The 22,137-nt window shown below is 52.8% G+C and overlaps 6 protein-coding genes across 6 annotated transcripts; 3 read left to right on the top strand and 3 right to left on the bottom strand.

Annotated features, from left to right (window-relative positions):
* Positions 1 to 1,401: 1,401 nt before the first annotated feature.
* CABS01_13953 (uncharacterized protein) lies at positions 1,402 to 2,686 on the bottom strand (the record flags this gene model as incomplete). The annotated part of the gene is made up of 4 exons (XM_060547294.1): positions 1,402 to 1,594; positions 1,652 to 2,368; positions 2,427 to 2,434; positions 2,495 to 2,686. 4 exons carry the CDS (start codon positions 2,684 to 2,686, stop codon positions 1,402 to 1,404), a joined length of 1,110 nt encoding a protein of 369 aa, XP_060394407.1.
* A 1,338-nt stretch (positions 2,687 to 4,024) lies between these two features.
* CABS01_13952 (ABC transporter transmembrane region 2) lies at positions 4,025 to 6,679 on the top strand (the record flags this gene model as incomplete). Its single annotated transcript, XM_060547293.1, has 4 exons — positions 4,025 to 4,654; positions 4,717 to 5,772; positions 5,826 to 6,279; positions 6,396 to 6,679. The coding sequence occupies 4 exons, from the start codon at positions 4,025 to 4,027 to the stop codon at positions 6,677 to 6,679; spliced, it is 2,424 nt and encodes an 807-aa protein (XP_060394406.1).
* Positions 6,680 to 8,623: 1,944 nt separating this feature from the next.
* CABS01_13951 (tat pathway signal sequence) lies at positions 8,624 to 9,890 on the top strand (the record flags this gene model as incomplete). Its single annotated transcript, XM_060547292.1, has 2 exons — positions 8,624 to 9,162; positions 9,218 to 9,890. The coding sequence occupies 2 exons, from the start codon at positions 8,624 to 8,626 to the stop codon at positions 9,888 to 9,890; spliced, it is 1,212 nt and encodes a 403-aa protein (XP_060394405.1).
* A 2,331-nt stretch (positions 9,891 to 12,221) lies between these two features.
* Positions 12,222 to 15,276, bottom strand: CABS01_13950 (uncharacterized protein; the record flags this gene model as incomplete). The annotated part of the gene is made up of 8 exons (XM_060547291.1): positions 12,222 to 13,583; positions 13,645 to 13,788; positions 13,848 to 13,902; positions 13,968 to 14,029; positions 14,082 to 14,131; positions 14,184 to 14,342; positions 14,406 to 14,709; positions 14,770 to 15,276. 8 exons carry the CDS (start codon positions 15,274 to 15,276, stop codon positions 12,222 to 12,224), a joined length of 2,643 nt encoding a protein of 880 aa, XP_060394404.1.
* Positions 15,277 to 17,652: 2,376 nt separating this feature from the next.
* On the top strand, positions 17,653 to 19,265 carry CABS01_13949 (aldo/keto reductase; the record flags this gene model as incomplete). The annotated part of the gene is made up of 3 exons (XM_060547290.1): positions 17,653 to 17,797; positions 18,378 to 19,168; positions 19,230 to 19,265. The coding sequence occupies 3 exons, from the start codon at positions 17,653 to 17,655 to the stop codon at positions 19,263 to 19,265; spliced, it is 972 nt and encodes a 323-aa protein (XP_060394403.1).
* Positions 19,266 to 19,791: 526 nt separating this feature from the next.
* Positions 19,792 to 21,115, bottom strand: CABS01_13948 (protein phosphatase 1 regulatory subunit SDS22; the record flags this gene model as incomplete). Its single annotated transcript, XM_060547289.1, has 3 exons — positions 19,792 to 19,811; positions 19,875 to 20,655; positions 20,795 to 21,115. 3 exons carry the CDS (start codon positions 21,113 to 21,115, stop codon positions 19,792 to 19,794), a joined length of 1,122 nt encoding a protein of 373 aa, XP_060394402.1.
* Positions 21,116 to 22,137: the final 1,022 nt, after the last annotated feature.

Genomic DNA, 22,137 nt, shown 5'->3' with positions numbered 1-22,137 from the left:
CGTTGCATTTTCCCAAGGAGAAAAAGAGAGCGAAAAAAAGAAACAAGACACATCCACGGTGCCGCCTGCATTGACCGGAAACGGTCTCGGCATGCATCTCCCCGCCGCGCGTAAACATGGGATGACAGACTGCTTAGAGTCTTGAGCTTTCTTTCTCTTTCCCTTCCTTCCCTTCCCCCAGACCCTATTCTACGGAAACGAGCGTCAGAGGTTCCAGAACCCAAAAGGCAGTGGCCAGGACACCCACTTCAAAGCCCAGGGCACCACCACCGCCACAGCCAGCTATACATACTTCGAGACACACAGTGCAAGCCTCCCCTCCGAAGCAAACAAATAAAAATGCTGAACAGAACAAAAAAAGAGGCTCGTGTGGCGGAGGCTCATGTGGGTGGTGCACCGACGCCGGCGGCATCGGGACGGTGTGTGTGTCCCACTCATTGCCGTGCCGCCGGTTTATACGAGTAAACTTCCCCTTCAATGCAAGATGCTCCCAAGGTATTGTGCGGGGGATGAGCCTCTTTCCGTTGCCTCCCAGTATGTGTCTGGTCCGGCAGTCTGCAGAATGGCATGTTAACCTTGTTACATCCATTCCCGGCAAGGTGTCAGGCACCTACGGGCCCTACACTGCTGTCTCTTCGAGTTGAATCATTCGAATGAAACATGACAACCCATATAACTGGTCGCGTGTGTATGTGTGTGTGTCCCTTACTTCAATCCCAAGTAGACTATCTGCTCGTGAGAGACAACTTTCTTTTCTTCGTTCAACGCCTCCCGCTTCTATTAGGTTATTGTGCAGGGAACGGCTGAGCCAAGTTTCGACTGACAAAGTTGACATTCGTCTCCATAAGACACGCACGCCGGGAACCACAGAGGAAACGCCCATGGGTGGTCACGGCTTGAGTATCACTCTGGAATATTTGTACTGCTATTGGGCAGTTCTCTTTCCAGCAAGAGATGCGAGCATCTCTATGGCATGGCACCGAAAGCTCTTGCACCATATGGGCAGTTGCGGAATGGTGATTTGAGCACATCCCCAACTTCCCCCAAGGACTACGCAGCCGGCATTATACTACTCCATTGACTTGTCCCACCAACCGTACAGCCCTCACGTTCACGAACAACAGCATGAAGTTGGAGAGTACAGTGGAAGGTGGTGATATTTTTTGTTCTTGGCTACTCAGCCCACCAACCAGTCCTCCATCAAAAACCTAAGTGTACAATGTTACTGTGCTGTAATGACGCAAACCACCATTCTAATCTAACAAGAGCCAGCTCCGTCTCTTCTCACCATCTTCGAGCTCTTACAGGAGACCTATTCCTGTGTTTACTCTTATCAAAGCCGCCCTCGGTGAGCCGCATTCGCTGTGGTGCTTCCTTTCTGCTTCGACGAGCGTCGTTCACTCAATATAGAGCAGGTGAAACCTCAGAGGAGGGCGTCTGGGGAGCACTTCCACCTAGTATTGCTCTGGCTGACCGTCGTATATGGATATCAAGCTGTCCAAAGTTCAACCTGTCTCCGAGAAACGGACACGCGAGGTACTCCTCGCCCAATATTTTCCTCGTCCGTGATGAATCAGGGTCGACTCCAAAGGGACTGAAAAAATCAATCAGCTTTTCTCGAAACTTCAACGCAGTTGTCGATCAAACTTACCTGTGCCACAATCGCTTACTATTTTGAGTCCACAACTGCCACTTGTCTGGGTTCCTTTCATCATCGTTTCTCTCGTCACCACCCATAGCATCCCAGATTATCATCGCTGGCCTTGCCAACTCGGTGATGATTTGCTTAACCGGAACTGCCGGTTTGATCGAAAAAACAAGTGTCTTGTCGTCAACTTCGAGGAAACCTCTGTGTCCATCGAGAACACGGATGCCCATTTGGTTCAAAAGAACTCTGCATTCTGGAGAATATTCTGGTTCCTGCGAGTAGAATTCTAGGTGAGGAGTTTGCTGGCGCAACTTTTGCATCATGCTGACAGCAGCGGCATGTTGTGTAAAAGTCCTCGACCTTATTGACCTGTGTGCCTGGCAATCAGGACTACGCTGGCAGTCCTGACACGTCCGACAGACATTAGGCAAGAGCGCGCCGAGACCAAAGCATACAATCTTTGTTACTTGAATTTGCGGCGGCAGCCGATCCAACAGTAACATAAGGGTTAAACAGGTTGGACTTCGCTTCCATAGGTCTTGGTACAATGCCCACAGTTGATGGCTTTTCGACAATGAGTCTTGAGAAAATGGTGCCGTGTGTCTGGGGAAACAGGCGATGCGATAGGCGCTGAAGGCTCCCCAGGTGCGCATTCGGCCATCAGGAGGAACTCCATTGACCATCTTTTGGATGGTACGAAAGCCTATTCTTGGCTCGTATCTGGCATTTGTGCAGTTAGTCACTCATGATACTGCAGACATGTTGTGGTCTGGCCTACTGTTCCTCCTAGGAATCCCAATCAGCCCCCGAAACAGACGCGCTTCCGTCCATTCCGCACAAGTTCACGTGTTCATGTCTTCCCCGGATCGCTTCTTCAAGGTAGAGGATGTGTTCTCTTCGGAAGAGGGGGGCTCCAGCATCATACAAGCTCTGGATGGTGTGAACGACATCGGCTTGCTCCGCCTTGGACAAGATCTTGTTGGCGAGGTCGCGCTCCAGAAAACATGTACAGTTCTCTGGGAAACGTCGGTTCTCCATGTCGTTGCAGAAGTAGTGCGTATGTGCGGGCTTCCTAAGTTGTTTGTGTCAAGGATTGATATTGTTCGTTTCGACGATGCCTTTGGTCAAGCCGGTATAATCAAGCTCGTATGTGGAAATCGATGACTGGAGGGAGATATCTTGTGTGACGGAATGTTGTTCCACGGGGTAACGTTGGTCGAATTGGGCCACGGCAATAACACGCTTTGTTCTACTAAAACCAGATCCTTTGGTCGTTGCTTCAGGAAGGGAGGGGCTGGATTCAATTATCGAGCCCCTCGAGGCAACTGTCTGTCCCTTCATTGCTCATTGCTAAGTCAGGAGTGTATACAAAGAGGGCATGCCTGCCAGACGGTAGGTTGGATAAGAGGCAGGAAGTGATGCTACTTTCAGCGCCCCGTAAACAGAGCAAGAAAGGAAACGATGCAGGCTTACTTTCCCAGATCACGGTTCCCTTCCCAGAAACTCGTCACGTCTGTATAAAGGTAAGTTGGGAAACCACGACAGGTAAAAATTGCCGTAATCGCTAGAATTGGTGGTCCAGTCCACAGTCTTGAATTTGTTCAGCTATAACGCAGCTGTCCATCGTACAGAAGAATGCCGCGTTGCGACTCGAGTTCTTCAACCATCAAACCGAACAAAGCCAAGGTACCCAAGTTGCTAAGGTACAACGGTACCTACCTTACCCCAGACCCCTCAAAATCGAGTTCAAAAGGTGCATCATGTGACTGGGTAGAAGCTGGGGTTTACCGCCTGGCATGTTATTGGCTTCGTCCCTCCAGGTCCTGTAAGGTTAGTGTCATTCCCGCCGGAATCAGCCACTCACAGGCCAAGTTGTCTCGGGCTCTCAGCGGCACGATCCCCATTCTTGGTGGAGTGGAGAGCCCCGAGAAGCGTGAACCTGTCCACCCGCAGCTTTCCCCAAGTTATCCACCGCTTCGGGTGCTGGGTGCCTCGGAACTCCACTGCCCGCCGGCATTCACATGTCGTAATGCGATCACGAGCCAGCGCCTGCTCCCCAAACTCGCCGCTTCTCCAACAACAAACGACTCAGCCTGCTAATGCGACCACGTGCTTTTCTTGAGCCATTTCAAACTACCTCACCACCTCACTATCATCATACGCGCAAAGCCAGAACGGTTCAATAGCGATCCCGAGACAGAGCATCAATCGCGTTATCTAGCCTAGCACCTCTCAGCTCGCTCCTCTTATTCGTTCCCGCCCTGTGATGGCTGCGCATCTGTAGTAGCACCTTAACCGTGGCGAGCCTGCGCGACTCGACCTCACGACGACGTCGCAAGTCTTGAAAGACAATCTTCACTTCCTACTGCCATTGCCATGGCAGAACAATCAACACTCCGCCAGTCGGCCGCGGAGGAGGCTCTCGCCGCCTTCTTCGAGAAGTATACGACACTGATTCGCAATCGCCTCCGAAGTACTTCCCGCACGACCCGACTGCTCGGAACACTTGCCCTCGCCGCATCCATAGTCCTCAGCGCCGCTGGAGGCAGACGCTGGTGGAGGCAAAGGCGTGAGGAAAAGGAGCAGGGCCGTAAACTTGTCCGTACGAATTCGTGGCTGCACAACAAGGATGGATCACGTACGATTTACGTCCCATACAAGGATGGAACCTCCAAGGTTGTTATTCAGACCACAAAGCCGCTGACCTTTGAGGCGCATCGCCGGCTCTTCCTCAACCCTCCGCGGGTATCTGGCCTCGGCGACGGAACCGTTCCCTCAGCGCAGACGAAGCCGGGCTTGAACCTGGCATTCCTACATCAGTTCCTTAGTCTCATGAGTATCATGATCCCGAGATGGTCGAGTAAAGAAGCTGGGCTGCTTTTGAGTCACAGCGTTTTCTTGATGCTTCGCACCTACCTTTCCCTCGTGGTCGCTCGACTTGACGGCGAGATTGTGCGGGATCTGGTTGCAGGACAAGGGAAGGCATTCCTCTGGGGACTAGTCAAGGTGAGTGGTGTTCCAGAACCTCCAGTCATTACGACCTCAACCAATGCTAACGAATCTCAAAGTGGTGTGGTCTCGGCGGTTTTGCGTCATACACGAATGCGATGATCAAATTCCTCGAATCCAAGGTGTCCATTGCCTTCAGAACCCGCCTTACTCGGTACATCCACGATCTATACCTGAACAACAACCTCAACTACTACAAGCTCTCCAATCTGGATGGTGGCGTCGGCCAGGGCGCGGATCAATTTATCACGCAAGATTTGACACTATTCTGTGCTGCCGCTGCGAACCTCTACTCATCACTCGGTAAACCCTTTGTAGACCTTTGCGTCTTTAACTACCAGCTATTCCGCTCTTTGGGCCCATTGGCTCTAACGGGTTTGTTGAGCAACTATTTCCTAACAGCGAGCATTCTGCGCCGGCTCTCGCCTCCTTTTGGCAAACTTAAGGCAGTTGAGGGCCGCAAGGAGGGAGACTTTAGGGGGCTGCATGCACGACTAATCGCCAATGCCGAGGAGATCGCCTTTTACGGAGGTGCCGACATGGAGAAGACTTTCCTCAACAAGGAGTTCAAGTCTTTGAAGAACTGGATGGAGGGCATCTACATGCTCAAGATTCGGTACAACATGCTTGAGGATTTCATACTCAAGTACAGTTGGAGTGCTTACGGCTACCTTCTATCCTCATTACCAGTATTCCTTCCAGCATGGGGAGGTCTGGGCGGCGCTGCTGAGCTGGCCGAAAATGCTGCAAAGGGAAGCAGGGAGCGCGGGCGTATGAAGGAGTTCATTACGAACAAGCGTCTTATGCTCTCACTCGCGGATGCTGGCGGAAGGATGATGTACTCTATCAAGGATCTCTCCGAGCTTGCCGGCTACACTAGCCGAGTCTACACCTTGATTTCAACACTGCATCGCGTTCACGCCGATGCTTATTTCTTGCGAGGGCAACAGAACGAACTTTACTCCCTCTCGGATGTTCAAGGAACCATCCAGAAGGGTTTCGATGGCGTACGGTTTGAGAACGTGCCTGTTGTTGCCCCATCGTTATGGCCCAACGGTGGTGAGGAGCTAATGGATTCCCTCTCAATGGTTGTCAAGAGAGGAGAGCATCTTCTGGTGAGTCATTAGTTATCTAAGGACGGGAAATGACAGTGTACTGACGCTCTTAGATCTCTGGCCCCAACGGTGTCGGTAAGACGTCTATTGCCCGTATTCTTGCTGGCCTTTGGCCAGTCTACAGGGGACTCGTCAGTCGTCCAAAGGATATTGGTCAGGATGGCATCATGTTCTTGCCGCAACGTCCCTATCTCAGCATCGGTACGTTGCGCGACCAGGTCATCTACCCTGACGGGCATCACGATATGCGCGAGAAGAGGAAGTCTGAAGACGATTTGAAGCGCATTTTGGAAGATGCCCGTCTTGGCTACCTTCCCGACCGTGAAGGTGGTTGGGACACCCGTAAAGAGTGGAAAGATGTTCTTAGCGGTGGAGAGAAACAGCGCATGGGTTTCGCCCGCGTATTGTACCACGAGCCTCAATTCGCCATTCTTGACGAGGGTACTAGCGCCGTGTCTCAAGACGTCGAGGGCCTGCTCTACGAAGTGTGCAAGGAGAAAGGAATCAGTAAGTTGAAGAGTCATTCCATGCCCTGCAGGTTTTCTGACATGACACATCTCTCATCACCATTTCTACACGCGCCTCACTCAAGAAGTATCACACGTACAACCTCATTCTCGGAGGCGGAGAACGTGGCGATGAGTGGGAGTTTGAAAGAATCGGAACAGAACATGAGAAGATGCAGGTCGAAAAGGAGCTCCAGGACCTTCGTGAACGCCTTGAACAGGTCGAGAACTGGAAGGCAAGACGCCAGGAAATCGAGGAGGAGCTTTCCAAGGTGTGGGTGGCGGGCGGAGACGAGCTAGACCCTCCTTCCTATGCCGAGAGTGAGAGCGACTCCTCCAAGGGAAAGGGCAAGGAGACGGCGTCGCTGTCTTCAACGCAAGAGATTTTGGGTGATGCTTGAGATGGGAAGGTTGATCTGCACTACCTTGTACGGATACGACTATAGGATATACGGAGTACCTGGACATGTGGGAGGAAGGTTGATTTGCGTCATTGTTGAACAAGAGTAAGAGCCATCATACCAGTATCCATTACCTGTTCATAGAAATTTCGATATTAGTGTCTTTAACACCGACCTGATTTTCCTACATGAGCCCCTCATTCGACGGTGTTTCTGGTCACTGTGCAATCTGCACATCTGCACACGACGCAGATCTCCATTTCGGTTCCTATCATTTTGAGCCTCTTCATCCGCCCCCCACGGCATTTCCTAGCCCCTCACTTCAACCTACCGTGTATTGCAGATAGATGGGCCAGATTATTCGCCAATTGGTCTCTTACCCTGTTCAGAGTTAAACGCCGACGAAAAGTTCCGCCTTCAGCGTATGTACTGCTTCACACCCGCCGCCCTGAGACCCCAAGCTCGAAGTTGAAGGTAATGAATGCCAAAGAGTTTTCAGATCCCTCCTCGTTCAACCCCACGCTGACAGATCAAGGTCCCGCAAAGTTTAGCCCTGGTCAGAGGTGCTCTGGCGCTGTTTGCCCATCCCCATCTGGCACCCGAGCTCAAGTTTTGGTGGCTTGACGCCGTCGAGTGGTTCCTGACAACTTCTTGTGAGTTTCCTTGTCTTTTGTGGCTCGAAGTGGTTAGCGGTATCTTAGTCTGGTGCCAACCACCAATGATGGCTCGATCAGACTGACGCTATCGTCAAGACTATTTGCTGGGCCGCCGCGAGCTGGACTTCTGAAGGATATTCTCGACGTCGACGACTCCTCTCCGCCCCATTGTTCTCTGCAGCCGTTCCATCAACCGTGAAAGCATGGCGGCAGGTCTGCAGCTTCCCGACCACCCCGTTTTGTTCGCTACTGCCTAGCGTCGGATTGTCGATGAGAAAATCGACATGCCTGGCTGTTCCGCCAAAGCCTGCCACATCGAGAACCCCTGTGACATCGCGCCCGCGATCCCTGCTCGGAAAGAAGCCGTTCCTGTTGTCGATCACAGAGCAGCACGTCGGACTGCAAACGCTTCCAGACGGGCAAGTGCCAGAACCCAGCTGAAATGCAAGTACATGGGTTTGCCATGCTTCACGCACCTTGATCCCACATGTTGTGTGCTCAGCCCTTAGGGTGTGCCATGCGACGAGATAGGACCCCTCTCGGGGGAATCTAGACGAAGTCGTTCATCGTCCGGAGCCAAGGAGTGGCTTGCACTGCGGCAAACGGGTAGGTTTCCATCTCTTGTTAACTCGAGCTTTTCAAGGCACAAAATCTCAAACGTAGCATCCTTTGCTCTTGTTCCCCCTCTCCGCACCAGTTCTTTGTCTGCCGGGACTCGGTTCATGGTCGTTGACCATCACCCCGTAAACCGTCCGACATTCTTTGTTCCTCAGACGTTAGCTGAATCGCCAGCCAGAGAAAAACAAACGAGGACTGCTGCCACGCGATATTCTCGATAGCCGACTTTTCCGGCATGCTGGAGTCTTATATGAAGCCGCATGTCTGAGATCGTTAAACGGGCACCAGCACTCTAGATCTCGACATCACTGCGTAACAATCCCAGATCCTTGGTTCAGTGAGCCGCATCCGTCTCTACATTCTATCAGTTCGGTTCCTTGTAATTGGGTAGTCTTAAGTTCTTGTGCTCCCATTCTGTCTCAAGAATCACGACTCATATCGTTCTTGACGCCCGCTTTACATACTGGAGATTTGACACCATCTGCACCCAACAACGCCAAGGCAGTAGAGACCAAGAGTGACGACATTACAGCAATTTCGTTGCTGTACCCCCATTTCAGCGACTTGGGAGTAATCTTACGTCGATTGTCTGTCTTGTATAACAGCAGACAGGTTGTCGCACATCGAAACCAACTACACCACCGCTGTGTAATCTAGACCCAACGACAAGATGCCCAAGTCACCCTTCTCGCCGGGCTCAAGCCGTACCGCATTCTCATCCGTTGGTCGCATGCCTGTCATTGCCGAAGACGACTCACTTCCCGCCGTCACACCCCCAAACATGGCTGCCCTCCCTCCACCAACGCCATGCCGCAGCACGAAACCGAAATACTACGGCCGCTCGCCAGTACCACGAGCTATCAACTCACATCCGTCCTATCCTCCCCCGGCCTACTCTCGCAGCTCGTCTCGCGACAGTACTCTAAGCACTCTGAGCACGCGCAGCCTACGCAGCGCAGGCAGCTATGGCAGCCGTCCGAGCTCGGGCACATCCACACCCAGGCTTTCTCCCAGGAATTCTCTCAAGGACAAGTCTCAGCTCCTTCCCATCACTACGCCTGTAGGGCCATCGTCGGCTGCGGAGAAGGCCAAGACGGGGCCCTGGATCGCTCGCCGCGGCAACAGATACCGCATGATAGTTGCCCTTATCCTTGGAATTGGTCTGATTGTCGGTCTGTCGGTCGGTCTGACTGTTGGAATGCGCAGCTCGTATGCAACCTCCCTCCTCTCTAACTCACTTACATCACCACTAACACTTCTCAAGATCCCCTTCAACAACGCCAGATACCACCACCAACTCAACCACCCTATTTCCATCTGGCTCATTCGCCTTCAATACGGCTCTGTTAGAGTCCAACACTGGATGCACCGCCAACCCATCGACGTGGCGCTGCTACCCATACCAAAACTACTCACAATCCGCAAACGACTCTCTCGCATCCTTTTTCTGGACAATCTCCCCGAAGAATTCCTACACCTACCAGGTCTCGTCCTCCTCCAACCCTTTCGCTCCGCAGTTCACAAACCAGACAATGGTACTGCTCGAAGGAAACACACTCAACGAGCGTCTCGTCTTCAACTTTTCCCTTCCCAAGACCGTGGTTCCGTCCGAGGCAATCACCGAAGACGGACGCGCTGCGACCTGCACTTTCTCCGATACGGCCTTCCGCGCAACTCTCTGGACGAGACGCAACACGACTACGCCGCTCGGGACTGTTGCGTCTGGGGTCAACGCGACTAGCACTGACGGAAACGTCAAGTGGGGACCGTGGCCCGGCCAGGTAGAGATCGTGCAGGTCAAGAAAGGGGGTCCGGAGTGCCAGGATAAAGCTGGCAACGCTGTCACCATTGCGGCGGGGAGGGAGCAGTGTAAGTGCAGATACGCCAACTACGACTTGACTTCGCAGCAGAAGACGAGGAGAGATTGGCAGGCATAAGAAAAGTCGGTACTTTTTGCATTGAGGGTTATATGGGCTTCGGCGTTTGGGTTTTGGAGATGGTGCGGTGTACATGGCAGGAGGAGTTTTGGATGGCATAGGCATCACGACTAGACTTTTGAAAAGATACCCTATATTGGAAGATATATCTCTTTTGTGTAAAAACCTCTTTCATCGTCCCGTGATATAAAGACCGCGCATACTTTCGTCTTATTCATGCCTACTGGCCTTGATGCTACAACGCACCCTGAGCCCGTCCATGTGTTGGAACTGAAGATGTTGCCAAAGCCTGATGCGCAAGACGAACCCTGAGATGTCATGGTACCAAAATCGTAAGTACCTTTATCTGGCTATGGGGAAAGCTTTCGGTAAAGCTCGAGCTCGTGAGTATTGAATCCTTGATAAGTTGTCAAAGTCTGAGCCAGGGGGCAACCCCCCCCCCCCCCCCCCCGGCATGACCTTGTTATCTGGCCTAGCGGTCCTTTGATGTGTGGCTAGGCACTGAGCAAAAGACCTTCAGTATAAAGTTCATCAACGGATTTGTGCCTAAAGAGGCTGCCAAAGCTTGACCCGGAGCATGACCTCTGCTACGTTATTCTGATAGCTGTTTGTGGCATATTCGTGCATGACAATTCACTAATCAAACTATGCGTGTAAGCAGCCCGTGGGTGTGCGTTTTCTATCCGTCCACCGTTTACGTCCGCATAGAGTCTCTTCACCACCTTATTCTTAGTCCCTGTTCGCGGGTGTGTATTTTCATCCCATTCATCATCCACGATCATATACATTCTCTTCACCACCTTATTCTTAGCCTCTGCTCGTCGGCTGCTTCGCCCATCACGAATACGTCACGGACCAAGCGAGGCCACGGAATGCGGTATTCAAGTTCCCTTTTATAAGACGAGTACAGAAGACAATTGAGCACATTGGCTTGAAGGAAGCTTCCATCAGCAAGCCTGAATTCCACTAGCTGGTGTAGTCTCGTCGAAGACCATCGAAGAACTGGCCCGGCTGGACTTGCTATAATACAGCTCGATGCATCGGGATAATGAGTCGCCCGATAGCTCGATTTATATACTACGTGCATCGACGTCTTGAGCGCTCCGGTAAAAAATTGTCTCCGGAGGGGTCATTGGAACCTATTTAATACGAGTGCAGGATCGCAGCCAGGCAGTAGTCTCTTCCCACGAAGCCGAAGACTGTCCGCCCGGTAGTACTCCGAGGGAGCAAGAGAGCCTTGTCAATACCTGTCCCATCTGACTATAACGGTAGCGTTCGACATCACGTCGTTTATTTCTAAATTTTCACCTCCCTATTCGTCAGCTCGATTCACGAAACCCGTATCCGTTGACGAATACGTCAACGACACAACGTTACTAAAAGAAGCGGATAGCTGAACTTAAGTGAGCATTTGTACCGAGGAGAATTGCTAGCCAATCGCGATTAGTGACCCTGTCGACGCGACCCCTTCCGACAGCTCAACTAGGTCAACCTCTTCGACACTCCGACGATTCTGTTTCGAGCTCTGAGGGAGGCCCTGCCGATGACACCCAGAACTCCCAGAAACCCGCTTTATCCCTGGTCCTGAGATCCTCGACTTCCCTGCTCAGTTCCCTCATATATATTGCATTCGGAATGGGTGTAACGACAGAAAGGCCAGCCGATCCCTCGATGATGAGTTCCCTTTGTTGGACTGTCGCTACACCCTGGCTGGAGGTAATCGGTGTATCTAGTGCGCGAAGAAAGGCGACAAGTGGGAGAAGACATAAGAGATCCCGAGAGGTGACTGCCGGTGGTTGAAGTGCCAGAAGATCGCCGAGCAAGTTGTCTTCTCACCCGTTGCTATGAACCAGCCAAAGTATATAGAGCTTAGTATAAAGGTAGGGTCTGCATGGTTTCATGGTGATGGCGATGGCTCGGGCTATCAAACACCCACAGAGCCTTATTATGAGATAATCCCGAGGACACACGAGATGTAATCTTGTTGCAATAACTCTCTTGCTTTTTAATAGAGCATACACATTTCTATCGTCTTGTTCATGTAAATTATCTAACACCAGACGCCTGCTTCAAGCAAAGCCAAGAGCCCCAAAAGCAAGTGTGAATCTAACAACATACAAGCCAACGGTTCACCTCGTGAACATTCTTTATATACCATTGTTCAATCCCGACTCTTCTCTGAAAAATGCATGTACCTATCTATAGACCAAAGACGGCACCGGCCGTCTCTATCTTCATTCAAACCACGCGCCATTCGCTATGCTAGATCCGTTACAGTTCTTTACAAAAGGCGGGAGAAATGACAAAGCTAAATGACTTTGACTCACAAGCTCACTGCTCCATGGCATCGGGGTCATTGATAAACTCTTCAAAGATATCCATCTCGTTACCTCCGATATCGTGTTGCTGAGCATCCTGGAGAAGAGCCTGCATCTGCATTTGAGGCTGCCTAGAAGGGCCAGGGTCCTGCATGTACTGATTCTGCTGTTGTCTCTGCTGCCGTTGATGTTCCTCTAGCTGCCACTGTCGCTCTTGCTGTTGCTGCCGCTGTCGCCACTGTTGCTGCCACTCTTGCCGCGCCTGCTGCTCTTGCCGCGTGAGACCCAGTCGCCCAACTTGAGCATATGGTTCAGGGTCGGCAGGCCCTTGGTGGACAGAGTTGAATCGCCAGACTTGGGCGTATGGGTTAGGATCATCAGGCGGCGCGAACTGATGCTGTATAGCTTCAGGCGGAGGGGGTTGAACATTTGGCACTGGCTGATGAAGAAAGGGCTCACCTGGCGGGGCATACGCGTTCCACGGAATCTGTCCCGCGCCCCGAATTGCCTGGGCCTGACGGTACGCCGCTAGACCTGCTTGAGCTCCCAAATCGGGATTTTGTACCATGGGATTCGGCGCGGCATAGTTGAACATGTAGTTGTTGTTCATATTGTTGGGCTGCTGCATGACTGGCATCTGCGGTTGCCACTGCGCCTGCGGTGCCCCCTGAGCTCTCGCGTCGAAGCCGCCGGGCGGGTTGACGGCGGCAGGTTGGTTGTACTGGTTGTTGAGGCCGACGAATACAGGTGCGGCCGCTGCAGGTTCCTCCCTGATCATGGGCATTGGAGATAGGGCTGGATAGCCAGGGGCGACGACGGGGCCGTTGTTAGATGATTGCCCGAGAAGATTATTTCCCTGTACAGGCTGAGGCTGTACCGGAGGCTGGAAGACGTCGAGGAGCAGCGGCTCATCAGCGACTCCCTGTTGCCTGGCTTGCACCCTCTGAACTTCCAGTGCAACGGGGTGGCCATTGCCATCGTCGACGGCACGCCGGGATGCGCCCCTTCCAGCATCGCCCTGCGCGTCATCCCCTTCGTCCTCGCGTTCACGCTTGACCCGAGGGGGTTCGTCACCGGGAACACGGGGGGTTGTGAAGAAGTCCCGGGACCACGCGGCCAGAGCATCTTCCGACTCCAGGTCATTCCTGGCGAGACGATTGTTGATCGTGGCAACCAGCTCTCTCAGATTTGGGCGATCAGAGGGGTTATGGGCCATGCATCTCTGTACCAGGTCTTTGAGTGCAGGATCAATGTCGTTGAACTGTGCACTCTGCAGGGCGCCTCCGTAGGTGGTGATGTCTCGTCCCCAAGCGTCTTTGTAATGGACACGAATGGCAGCCTGTTGGAATGAGCAGAGAGTAATGGCGCACCAGATCTGTTCAATCTTGTTAGTCTCAGATAACACGGTAAAATGGAGGTCAGAATGGTCAACTTACAATGATGCCCACCTGGAAGATGTTTGTATGCATCCCGTAATTGCCAGCAACTGGCGGCTTCGTTCCATCGTCAGCCACAAAGTGGTTGATGCCATCGTCGTCGATGATGTCATTCACCTGCTCCCACTCTCTGGTAAATTGTTCCTAGACAGTGTATATTAGTAGAAGCGATTGTAATTCACGCAACGTGACCGGTGACTTACGGGTGCGTAGTAAACGGGCTTTCCTCTGCAACGACAGTGCAAGAAAAACTCCTTACTGTTGGTAGAAGAAGAAAAGTTAGTTACGTAAAGCTCATAGCAGTCCTTTGAGCATTAACTTACTTGAAGTGTTCGGGGTCATTCTCATACTCGCTGAAAAACTCGGTCAATCCGAAGTCGGCAATCTGAAAACTGTTAGTACGACCTTCTTGAAAATGAGTGAGAGGTTATATATACCTTGAAGGCCGGGAAGTTGCCGTGAAACATGGATCTATTCGCCAAAAGAACTGGGCAAGTTAGTACCTTGTTCCCGAAAGTCAGAGTTCTCAATAGACTTACCATTTCTGGGGTCAAGATCGAAGTGTACGGTTTCCTGGAGTTCGACTTTTGGGTCATCGGGGAATTCCTCGTCAATTGGCTTCTGATACTCCCAATCTGGGTGCGAAGCTTCGTAATGTTCCCTCAGAGGGTAACCCATACCAACCAGACCGAGGGCGACTGTCAAGGCGAAATCAGTAACACTATCTAAAGGTCATCAGGCAGGATATTTCATAGACTTACGACTTTGGAAGAGCATCCAGATGGCTCTCTGAGGCCAACGCTTTCCAAGACGGCTAGACTTGCTGATCCACAAGCCTAGGTCACCGAGATTGGCGTTCTCGAGAATGACAAAGTTGCGAATGGGTTGTTTCTCAAAGTCCCTGAGAGTCCAATTCTTGTCTTGGATCTCTGGGTCGGGCAACTTGGCCCCAGCTGGGGGAGGGGGGTGGCTATTCTGGTGCGCAGTCAAGTCAGCAGCCCTTTTTGCTTGGATTTCTCGAGTGATGTCCGATATCTGCAGGATATGTTGTGCGCCTACGAATTTCTATAACACGTCAGGAAGATACTCAAAAGACTACACGATCCAGAGCGGCGGAGTACTCACCCAGAGAGCCTTCTCCTCTCGTTTCAGCGCCGACTTGTTGTGGTGACGAGACTTTTCAATCTTGATCACGCAGTCAGTATTGAAGCCCGTTCTGGGGTCCTTGTGTACGATGTGAGCTGCGAATCCGTAGCCCCCTGCTCCCAAAATACGTTTTAGACGGATATTGTAACCCTTGGGATGCTTTTGACCCCCGTACTTGGCTTGGGCCTCATCTAGATGGGTCGAGTCGAAGTAACGGGAAGCGTACCTCACACTGGGTCCATGGATCCTTGGGTCGGAAGGGGGTGGGATCGGGAAACCGTAACGATAAGGACGGACGTTGCCGTTCATGTCGTACTGCAGATATTGCTCACCCCTCTCGGCACCCATTCTCGCTGTGATCCTGTTCACCAACTTTATTCTCCTTTGCTTCTCTACCCACGCTTGATTCAGAGCCTGCTGCGCGGCCAGGTCAGGGCCGTTATTGTTCATGGCTACCTGGACCTGATGAGTAGGATTCTGTGACATGCTGATGATACTTGATTGGATATAGTTGCGCGATGGTACCTGCCCGCTTGCTTCGATGTTGTGAAATTGGAAGTGTGAGTGATGATGCTGATGTGTTTGATGAGTATGTCTCTGTTTTTTTTCTAATTCAAATGCCAGTGACAGTCAATTATATTATATGTATGTGTTTTCCTTCGAATGTTTCTTCATAATTCGTTCAATAGAGGACTGGTATGCAAGCAAGAAACAAAGTAATCCAGTGGTTGTCTTCGAGAACAATTGGTACCGCATACTTGCGATGGCTTTGAGAGTGCGCCATTCTTTGTAGCAGTCAATGCCTTTACATGCCCTGCCACTTGAATGAAAGTATTTGAAAGCTCTGAGTTAATTGTGTCTTCGCTGGCGTAAAAGCGTTTCATTAGCAGAACGAACAATACCGCTTTGTCAGTCTTCTCAAGTCAGCGAACAATTTGAACGCAGGCACTCGATCGAGGCCACGAGACAAAGGCCACTATAAAGGTCCTGGTTTATTCTCGTCATAATATCAACGAAATTTCAGGAGAAACACAGTTGAAGCCGAGGGCAAGTAATTATGAGGCTTTCAGTCCGGTCACTTCGGGTGCAAATGCAGTTTTGTCAATGAGAAAGCAGCGGGATGAGGCTCAGATTCATCTCATGGTGGGATCCACCCGGATGAAGTGAGGTGCAGAGAGGGTCTCAGGTCCGGAATGACCCCACGCGCCCACCCACGTGGATACGAGGCGCTCCGGCAAATGGGCCGAGGGTGCACTGAATGAGGTGACGGGATGTGCGACATTCCGCGTGAAGATTCGGATCGAGGCTGGTGTGAAGTAGGTAGGTAGTAAAGTACCTAGTGTTATCTGACTCCAGCCACCGTGCAACCCAAAGATCTGGCATCTGAGTGGCGTCCAAGAAGATGTGTGATTGGTGTGGTTAGCAATTGAGGAAACGACGGCTTGTACAAGGCGCTGTGTACTATTCAGTAGCGTTGATCAATCGGAACTCGGGAGCACAGAGACGTTTTCTCTGCCGGGCTCAGCGGGTGAAGTTCTGCTGGTGAAGTTCTGCGGATAGAAGTCCAGCAAGCCGTTGACGATGGAAGAAGAGAAACCAATTAGCCGCGCCGAACAGCATTCAGGCTAAATGCAAAATAAAACGGGTCTCGGCGAAATCGATTCTCCACAACAGCACCTCGTGCGGGCCCTTGAGGTAGGTAAAGAGCGATGCTCGTTGAGAAGGTCCAGGCCAGGAACAGGCGGATACTTACGCTTGCGATGGAAAGAGAAAACGGTAACCGAGGAGAAGAATAAGCAACTCCTTTCGTTCAGAGTACAGGCACACCTGAGGGGGCAGTGACACTTGTGGGAAATCTGTCACAATACGGCATTCCTGTACCAACATGAGTGACAGGGAGGCACAGCGTCAGCTGGCCGCGGATTCTTAGTAGGTAGAGTCAAAGGGAACCAGTGGCAGGGCAGGAAAGCCGCCCTGGGACCAACCAACCCAAAGGAAGGGCTGCCAAAATCACAATTCCCATGCATATTGGCTTCCATCCCGCGAAACTTTGCAAACTGGGACCCTGACCTTGACAGCCAGCAGCGGGAAGCTTGAACTCCAATTTACCCCAATGGAAGTCTCCTGGGTCGACCGTAGCTCAAGTCCTCACAGGCTGATTTAAACGCACAAATGGGCGCGTGTCATTCTGTAGCAGTGAGCCAGCAACCACCCACCCCCCCATCTCCACATGAAGCCCGGCCGGCTTATCCACGCGTGCCTCTCCGTCTGAGGTGCCTCTTCCTGCCCGTAACATTACCCGGCCACTACACTTATGGATATTTCACATCGTCCAATGTCGACGTGTCACGGGCTCGGAACGACCAGCTAGCTTTCTATCCTCCGGCGGGGACCCCCTGGCTGGTTTGGTTGGTTTTGGGGAAGGCGATCTGTGTGTCACTTTTTATCCTATCGGTCCCTTTTCACCCCGCCAGCCTCTTGAGCCCTAGATATCGCCGCAAATATGTATGGTGACGGCACCATGGGGTGTCTGGAAGCATGCAGCCGGCCGGGGACAGGTGGAGGTTATCGACGCGGGCAATGGGAAAGCCAGGAAGTTGCAATTGGTCTACTTGCCCTAGGACGCAGCAAGCTTGCCTTCCGGGCCAGACGAATACTCTACATTGCCTGGCAACCGCGTATCAGAGCACCTGACGTTGGTGCCATGGTTATAAATACGTACATCGTCCCTCTTCCCGGCCCTGAGTGCTGTCTGTGTTTTCCTTCTCTCCCTCTCCTCTTCTCTCTCTCAAGTTCTGCCACGCTTCGTTGATCTTATACCCTCGAACCTACTTCCCAGAACAACGACAGCTACCATTCATCATGGCCGTCCCCAACATCAAGCTGAACAGCGGCTTTGACATGCCCCAGGTGGGCTTCGGTCTGTGGAAGGTTGACAACGACATTGCCGCCGACACCGTCTACGAGGCCATCAAGGCCGGATACCGTCTGTTTGACGGCGCCTGCGGTAAGTGAACAGCCCACAAGCACGAGCATACACTGTCAATGGTGTGGTGCGAGCGAGAGCAGGAGGAAGCATTCTGCGGCGCAATGAACCCAACTTCAGTGACAGGCGGCAACTGCGTGGCAACCAGGAAGCAATTGGACAGGTTTCTCTTGCAGAAAAACGCGTTGCGCGCTGCCATTGATGCTGGTGTTGGTGGTCTGCTGCCTTTCTCCCCCCTCCATAATTTCTTCCTGAGAAGCCAACTATTACCCCTCCTAAACCCCACCATGGATCATCGGTGCGAATTTCTGCAGAGCACCGATGGGGATTTTCCCCATGCGCTACAACTTCACCCGGAAAGCTCTCCGCAGCCACCCCTGCACTTCACCCGGGATTCGCACCCCTCCCCCCGACCTGCCCTGTCACTTGTCACTCCCCCCTCACTACCCTCACCAATGCCATCCACTTACACTCGGGGCTACGCTCCCGCATTCCCCGAATCCATCACACATGGACAACTCAAATCATACACACTTTGATTCGCCATGACGTTCAACTGTGCTATGGGGTTAACACGTAACTAACGTTGTCAATTGTCCAGATTACGGCAATGAAGTTGAGTGTGGCCAGGGTGTTGCCCGCGCCATCAAGGAGGGTCTCGTCAAGCGTGAGGAGCTCTTCATCGTCTCCAAGCTCTGGAACACCTTCCACGATGGCGAGCGCGTAGAGCCCATCGTCAAGAAGCAGCTCGCCGACTGGGGCGTCGACTACTTCGACCTCTACCTCATCCACTTCCCCGTCGCCCTCGAGTACGTCGACCCCTCCGTCAGATACCCTCCCGGCTGGCACTACGATGGCAAGTCCGAGATCCGCCCCTCCAAGGCCTCCATCCAGGAGACCTGGACTGCCATGGAGAGCCTCGTTGAGAACAAGCTCTCCAAGAGCATCGGTGTCTCCAACTTCCAGGGCCAGCTCCTCTACGACCTCCTCCGCTACGCCAAGATCCCTCCTGCTACCCTGCAGATCGAGCACCACCCCTACCTGGTCCAGCCTGACCTGATCAAGCTGGCTGCCAACGAGGGCATCGCCGTCACCGCCTACTCTTCCTTCGGCCCTGCTTCCTTCAAGGAGTTCAACATGGAGCACGCTACCGACTTTGTCCCTCTCTTTGAGGAGCCAACCGTCACGGCCATTGCCAAGAAGCACAACAAGGAGCCTTCCCAGGTCCTTCTCCGCTGGGCTACCCAGCGTGGTCTTGCTGTCATCCCCAAGACCAGCCGCAAGCACGTCCTTGCCCAGAACCTGTCTGTCACCGACTTCGACCTCGAGCAGTCTGAGATCGACAAGATCAGCTCCCTTGACAGGAAGACTCGCTTCAACCAGCCCGCAAACGTGAGTTTACCCTCATCTGTTGACCCTCTCATTATGATTGTCAGCTAACAAGACATGATAGTACTTCCCCACTGAGAAGCTTTGGATCTTTGGTTAAGTGGATTGAATTTTACATCCTATCCATTTTGCCTGATTTATCGCACTTCATAACTACCCATACCACTCCTCAGAGAGCGGCCTTTTGGTAGCCTGCAACTGGCGGTGTGCGTGGGAAATCTGTCCGACATGTGTCAAACCACGTACGACGTACGTCGATTGTATCTAGATACCCTCTCCCCCGGCAAGACTATGATCTGCCGCTAAAATACAACGAAAGCCATGACCAAGCCAGGTTGGAAATCCCGCTCGCCCGTGACATGCAGCGTTTACACGCCCAAAGTCAGAAAAAGCCGCCCGCCCATTGAAGAATGCATCATACCTGTCAACATGTACTCATGCTCGCCAAACAGCGTAGCTGAGTATGTGTGACCGTGCATGTGTGTGCCGAGAAATACCTCGTGTGGTGAAGAAAGGCCCTTATATGTCCCTCGATGTCTGCCCTCGCACCCAGATCTTCTAATCAAACGCCTTTGTAACGCCACGCCAGCCTCGTAAGTCTCATGCTAGAACGCTGTGCCTGAAAATCATGATGTTTTGACAAAGGCTGGAACGATTTGTCAGCAAGTAATCTTTCACAGTAATGGGGTTTTTCTTCTGATGTACTCACTTGCGTCGATCTGGGATAGTTGGGGCAACGCCAGACGGACTTTGTTGCGATACACCGCGGGTCCTCTAAGCTGTAGCGGGTTGCCCTCAAAGTAGACCGTCGTGAGGTGTTCCTTGTCCTTGAGCTCCTTCTCGACCTCGTTGAAGTCGCCAATCTGATTATAGCTGGCCCAGAGCTCCTCGAGGTTCTTGAGTGGCGCGAGGCCCTTAACGCTCGCAACGGCGTTGTTGGAGATGTCGAGTACGCGCAGCTTCTCGCTCTTTTCGATACCGGCGAGGGATGTGAGGGCGTTGTGAGAGATATAGAGTTCCTCAAGGCCGGGCACCTCAGCCAAGGGCGCCAGGTCGCGAATGCGGTTGGACTGGATGCTGAGGAGGCGCAGGTTAGAGAGTCCGCCTAGCCCCGTGAGCTCGGTGATTTTGTTCTTGGCGACCCAGAGCTCCTCGAGTTTCTTCAGGGAGTCGAGGTTCTGAAGGACGCGGATGCGGTTGGAGCCGAGCTCGAGCGAGGTGAGGTCGTCGAGCCCTTCGAGGTTTTCGATTGTGGAGATCTTGTTGGCGACGAGGAAGAGCTCCTTGAGCTTGGTCAGGTGGTTGACGCGCTTGATGTGCTTGATCTTGTTGAAGCTGAGGTCGAGGGAGGTGAGGTTGACGAGGTCGTCGAGGCCGCGGATGTGGGAGATGAGGTTGTCGTAAAAGTCAAGGTCCTCGAGGGTGGGCGCGAGGGCGGCGAGGCCGTCGATGGACTGGATCGAGTTCTGGCGGAGGCAGAGGCGGACCACCTTTTGGAAGCGTTCGAGGCGGAGGGCGGGTATGGAGGAGACGCGGGCGTGAGAGACGATGAGTTCGTCTGTTTCTGGGTCTTCGCCGTCGAGTAGATCTGTGGGATGGGGTTGGGCGTGTTAGTTTTCCATGCAACACGCCTCGCCTCGCGCTTGTAGCCCAGCGCAGGAAGAGCGCGCCAGGTAAAGAAGACTTGCCTTCGTCAGCGGGTAGTTCTTCGCCCGGAAGGACGTTCTCGTCATCGGATTCCGGATCGGAGAGGACCTCTGGGTTGGCGAGGACGGCGGTACGCTGAACCCTGAGCTTGCCGTCCCATCCTTTGCTGTTCCTGAGGCCTGGGCTGGTCTGGCCGTCTGTCCGCGGGGAGGCGCTGGCGTCTTCTTCTGGGAGCTCGATGCGCGGGGAGTGCCTCGGCGACGAGGGTTCTGTCGGGGTGGTGGGATCTACAGAGCCGGGCATGGTGGGCGAGATTCGATATCGGTTCGGGGCTGTCGCGGTGGTTGCTGTAAGAAGACAAGGTTTCTTGGCTCGGTCGTGGCTCCGTCCAAGTGATGTTGGAGATTTCAAGAGTGGCGGGGTGGGAATGAGCAAACGAGGAAAAAAGGCGGTTGTTGAAGTCGGCGGTGAATTCTCGGCGGGGCGGGGTGGGAAGATCTGATCAAGAAAGTGGGATGGTTTGGAGGACCTGGAGGGAGGAAACGGGCACCAGGACAGAAATAGAGGGGTTGTTCACTGATGGACCGATAGGTAATCAAGATCCAGTGTTGCACATGCCAAGTTATAAGGTAGTGTGGTATGGGGAGGAAGGGATGTGCGATTTTGCGGCGTAAATCAAGGCAACGTCTAATTTCGAGGGCGGCTGATTCTTTATTTATTAGTTACGCCCGCTTGCTCTCATACTCTCTCTCACACACACACACACACCGCACATGTGGATAAGGTGCCTTCCCCGACCGCCTGGTGCCCGTATTGGTGCCGGTTCTGGGCGGGGGAGGGGAACAGCACAGCACATACCCTGCCCCTGGGGGTTTGGGAACACCTGCCATGAGGTAAGCTCTCTGAAGTTGAGAAGTGACGAGATGGCTGGGCCTGTCGTCTACTTTACACTACGTAAGGTACCTCACGGTCCATCCCCTCTCCTGTCTTTTCCATTCGTCCCGCTGCTGGATACCTGACCTTATTCACGAGTGCAGGATTGGCAGGCTGGTTCCAGCAATCCATCGAGGGCCGTTTGGCTCTAGAGTACCTTATGACGTCTCAATGTTGCTAGAAAGTATTACCTACCTTACCCGTAGCAGTGGAGGCGGGGGCACTGGGTCTGTCACTGTAGGCAATGTACTCCGTACCAAGCTGAATGGACCGAGAGGGCGAGAATCATGCCGTGGAATGAGATGATGATGATGCTCTTGAAGCGACCGGATAGTGAAGCAGCAGATAGAGCAGCTTAATGACTACCTTACCACATGGGTCGACACTCGCCT

The sequence above is a fragment of the Colletotrichum abscissum genome (assembly GCF_030869225.1).
Source record: "Colletotrichum abscissum strain IMI 504890 chromosome Unknown Scaffold_49.1, whole genome shotgun sequence".
Taxonomy (NCBI): Eukaryota; Fungi; Ascomycota; class Sordariomycetes; order Glomerellales; family Glomerellaceae; genus Colletotrichum; species Colletotrichum abscissum.
The sequence above is the reverse complement of the archived record's forward strand: the minus strand, read 5'-3'. Positions and strand labels throughout refer to the sequence as shown.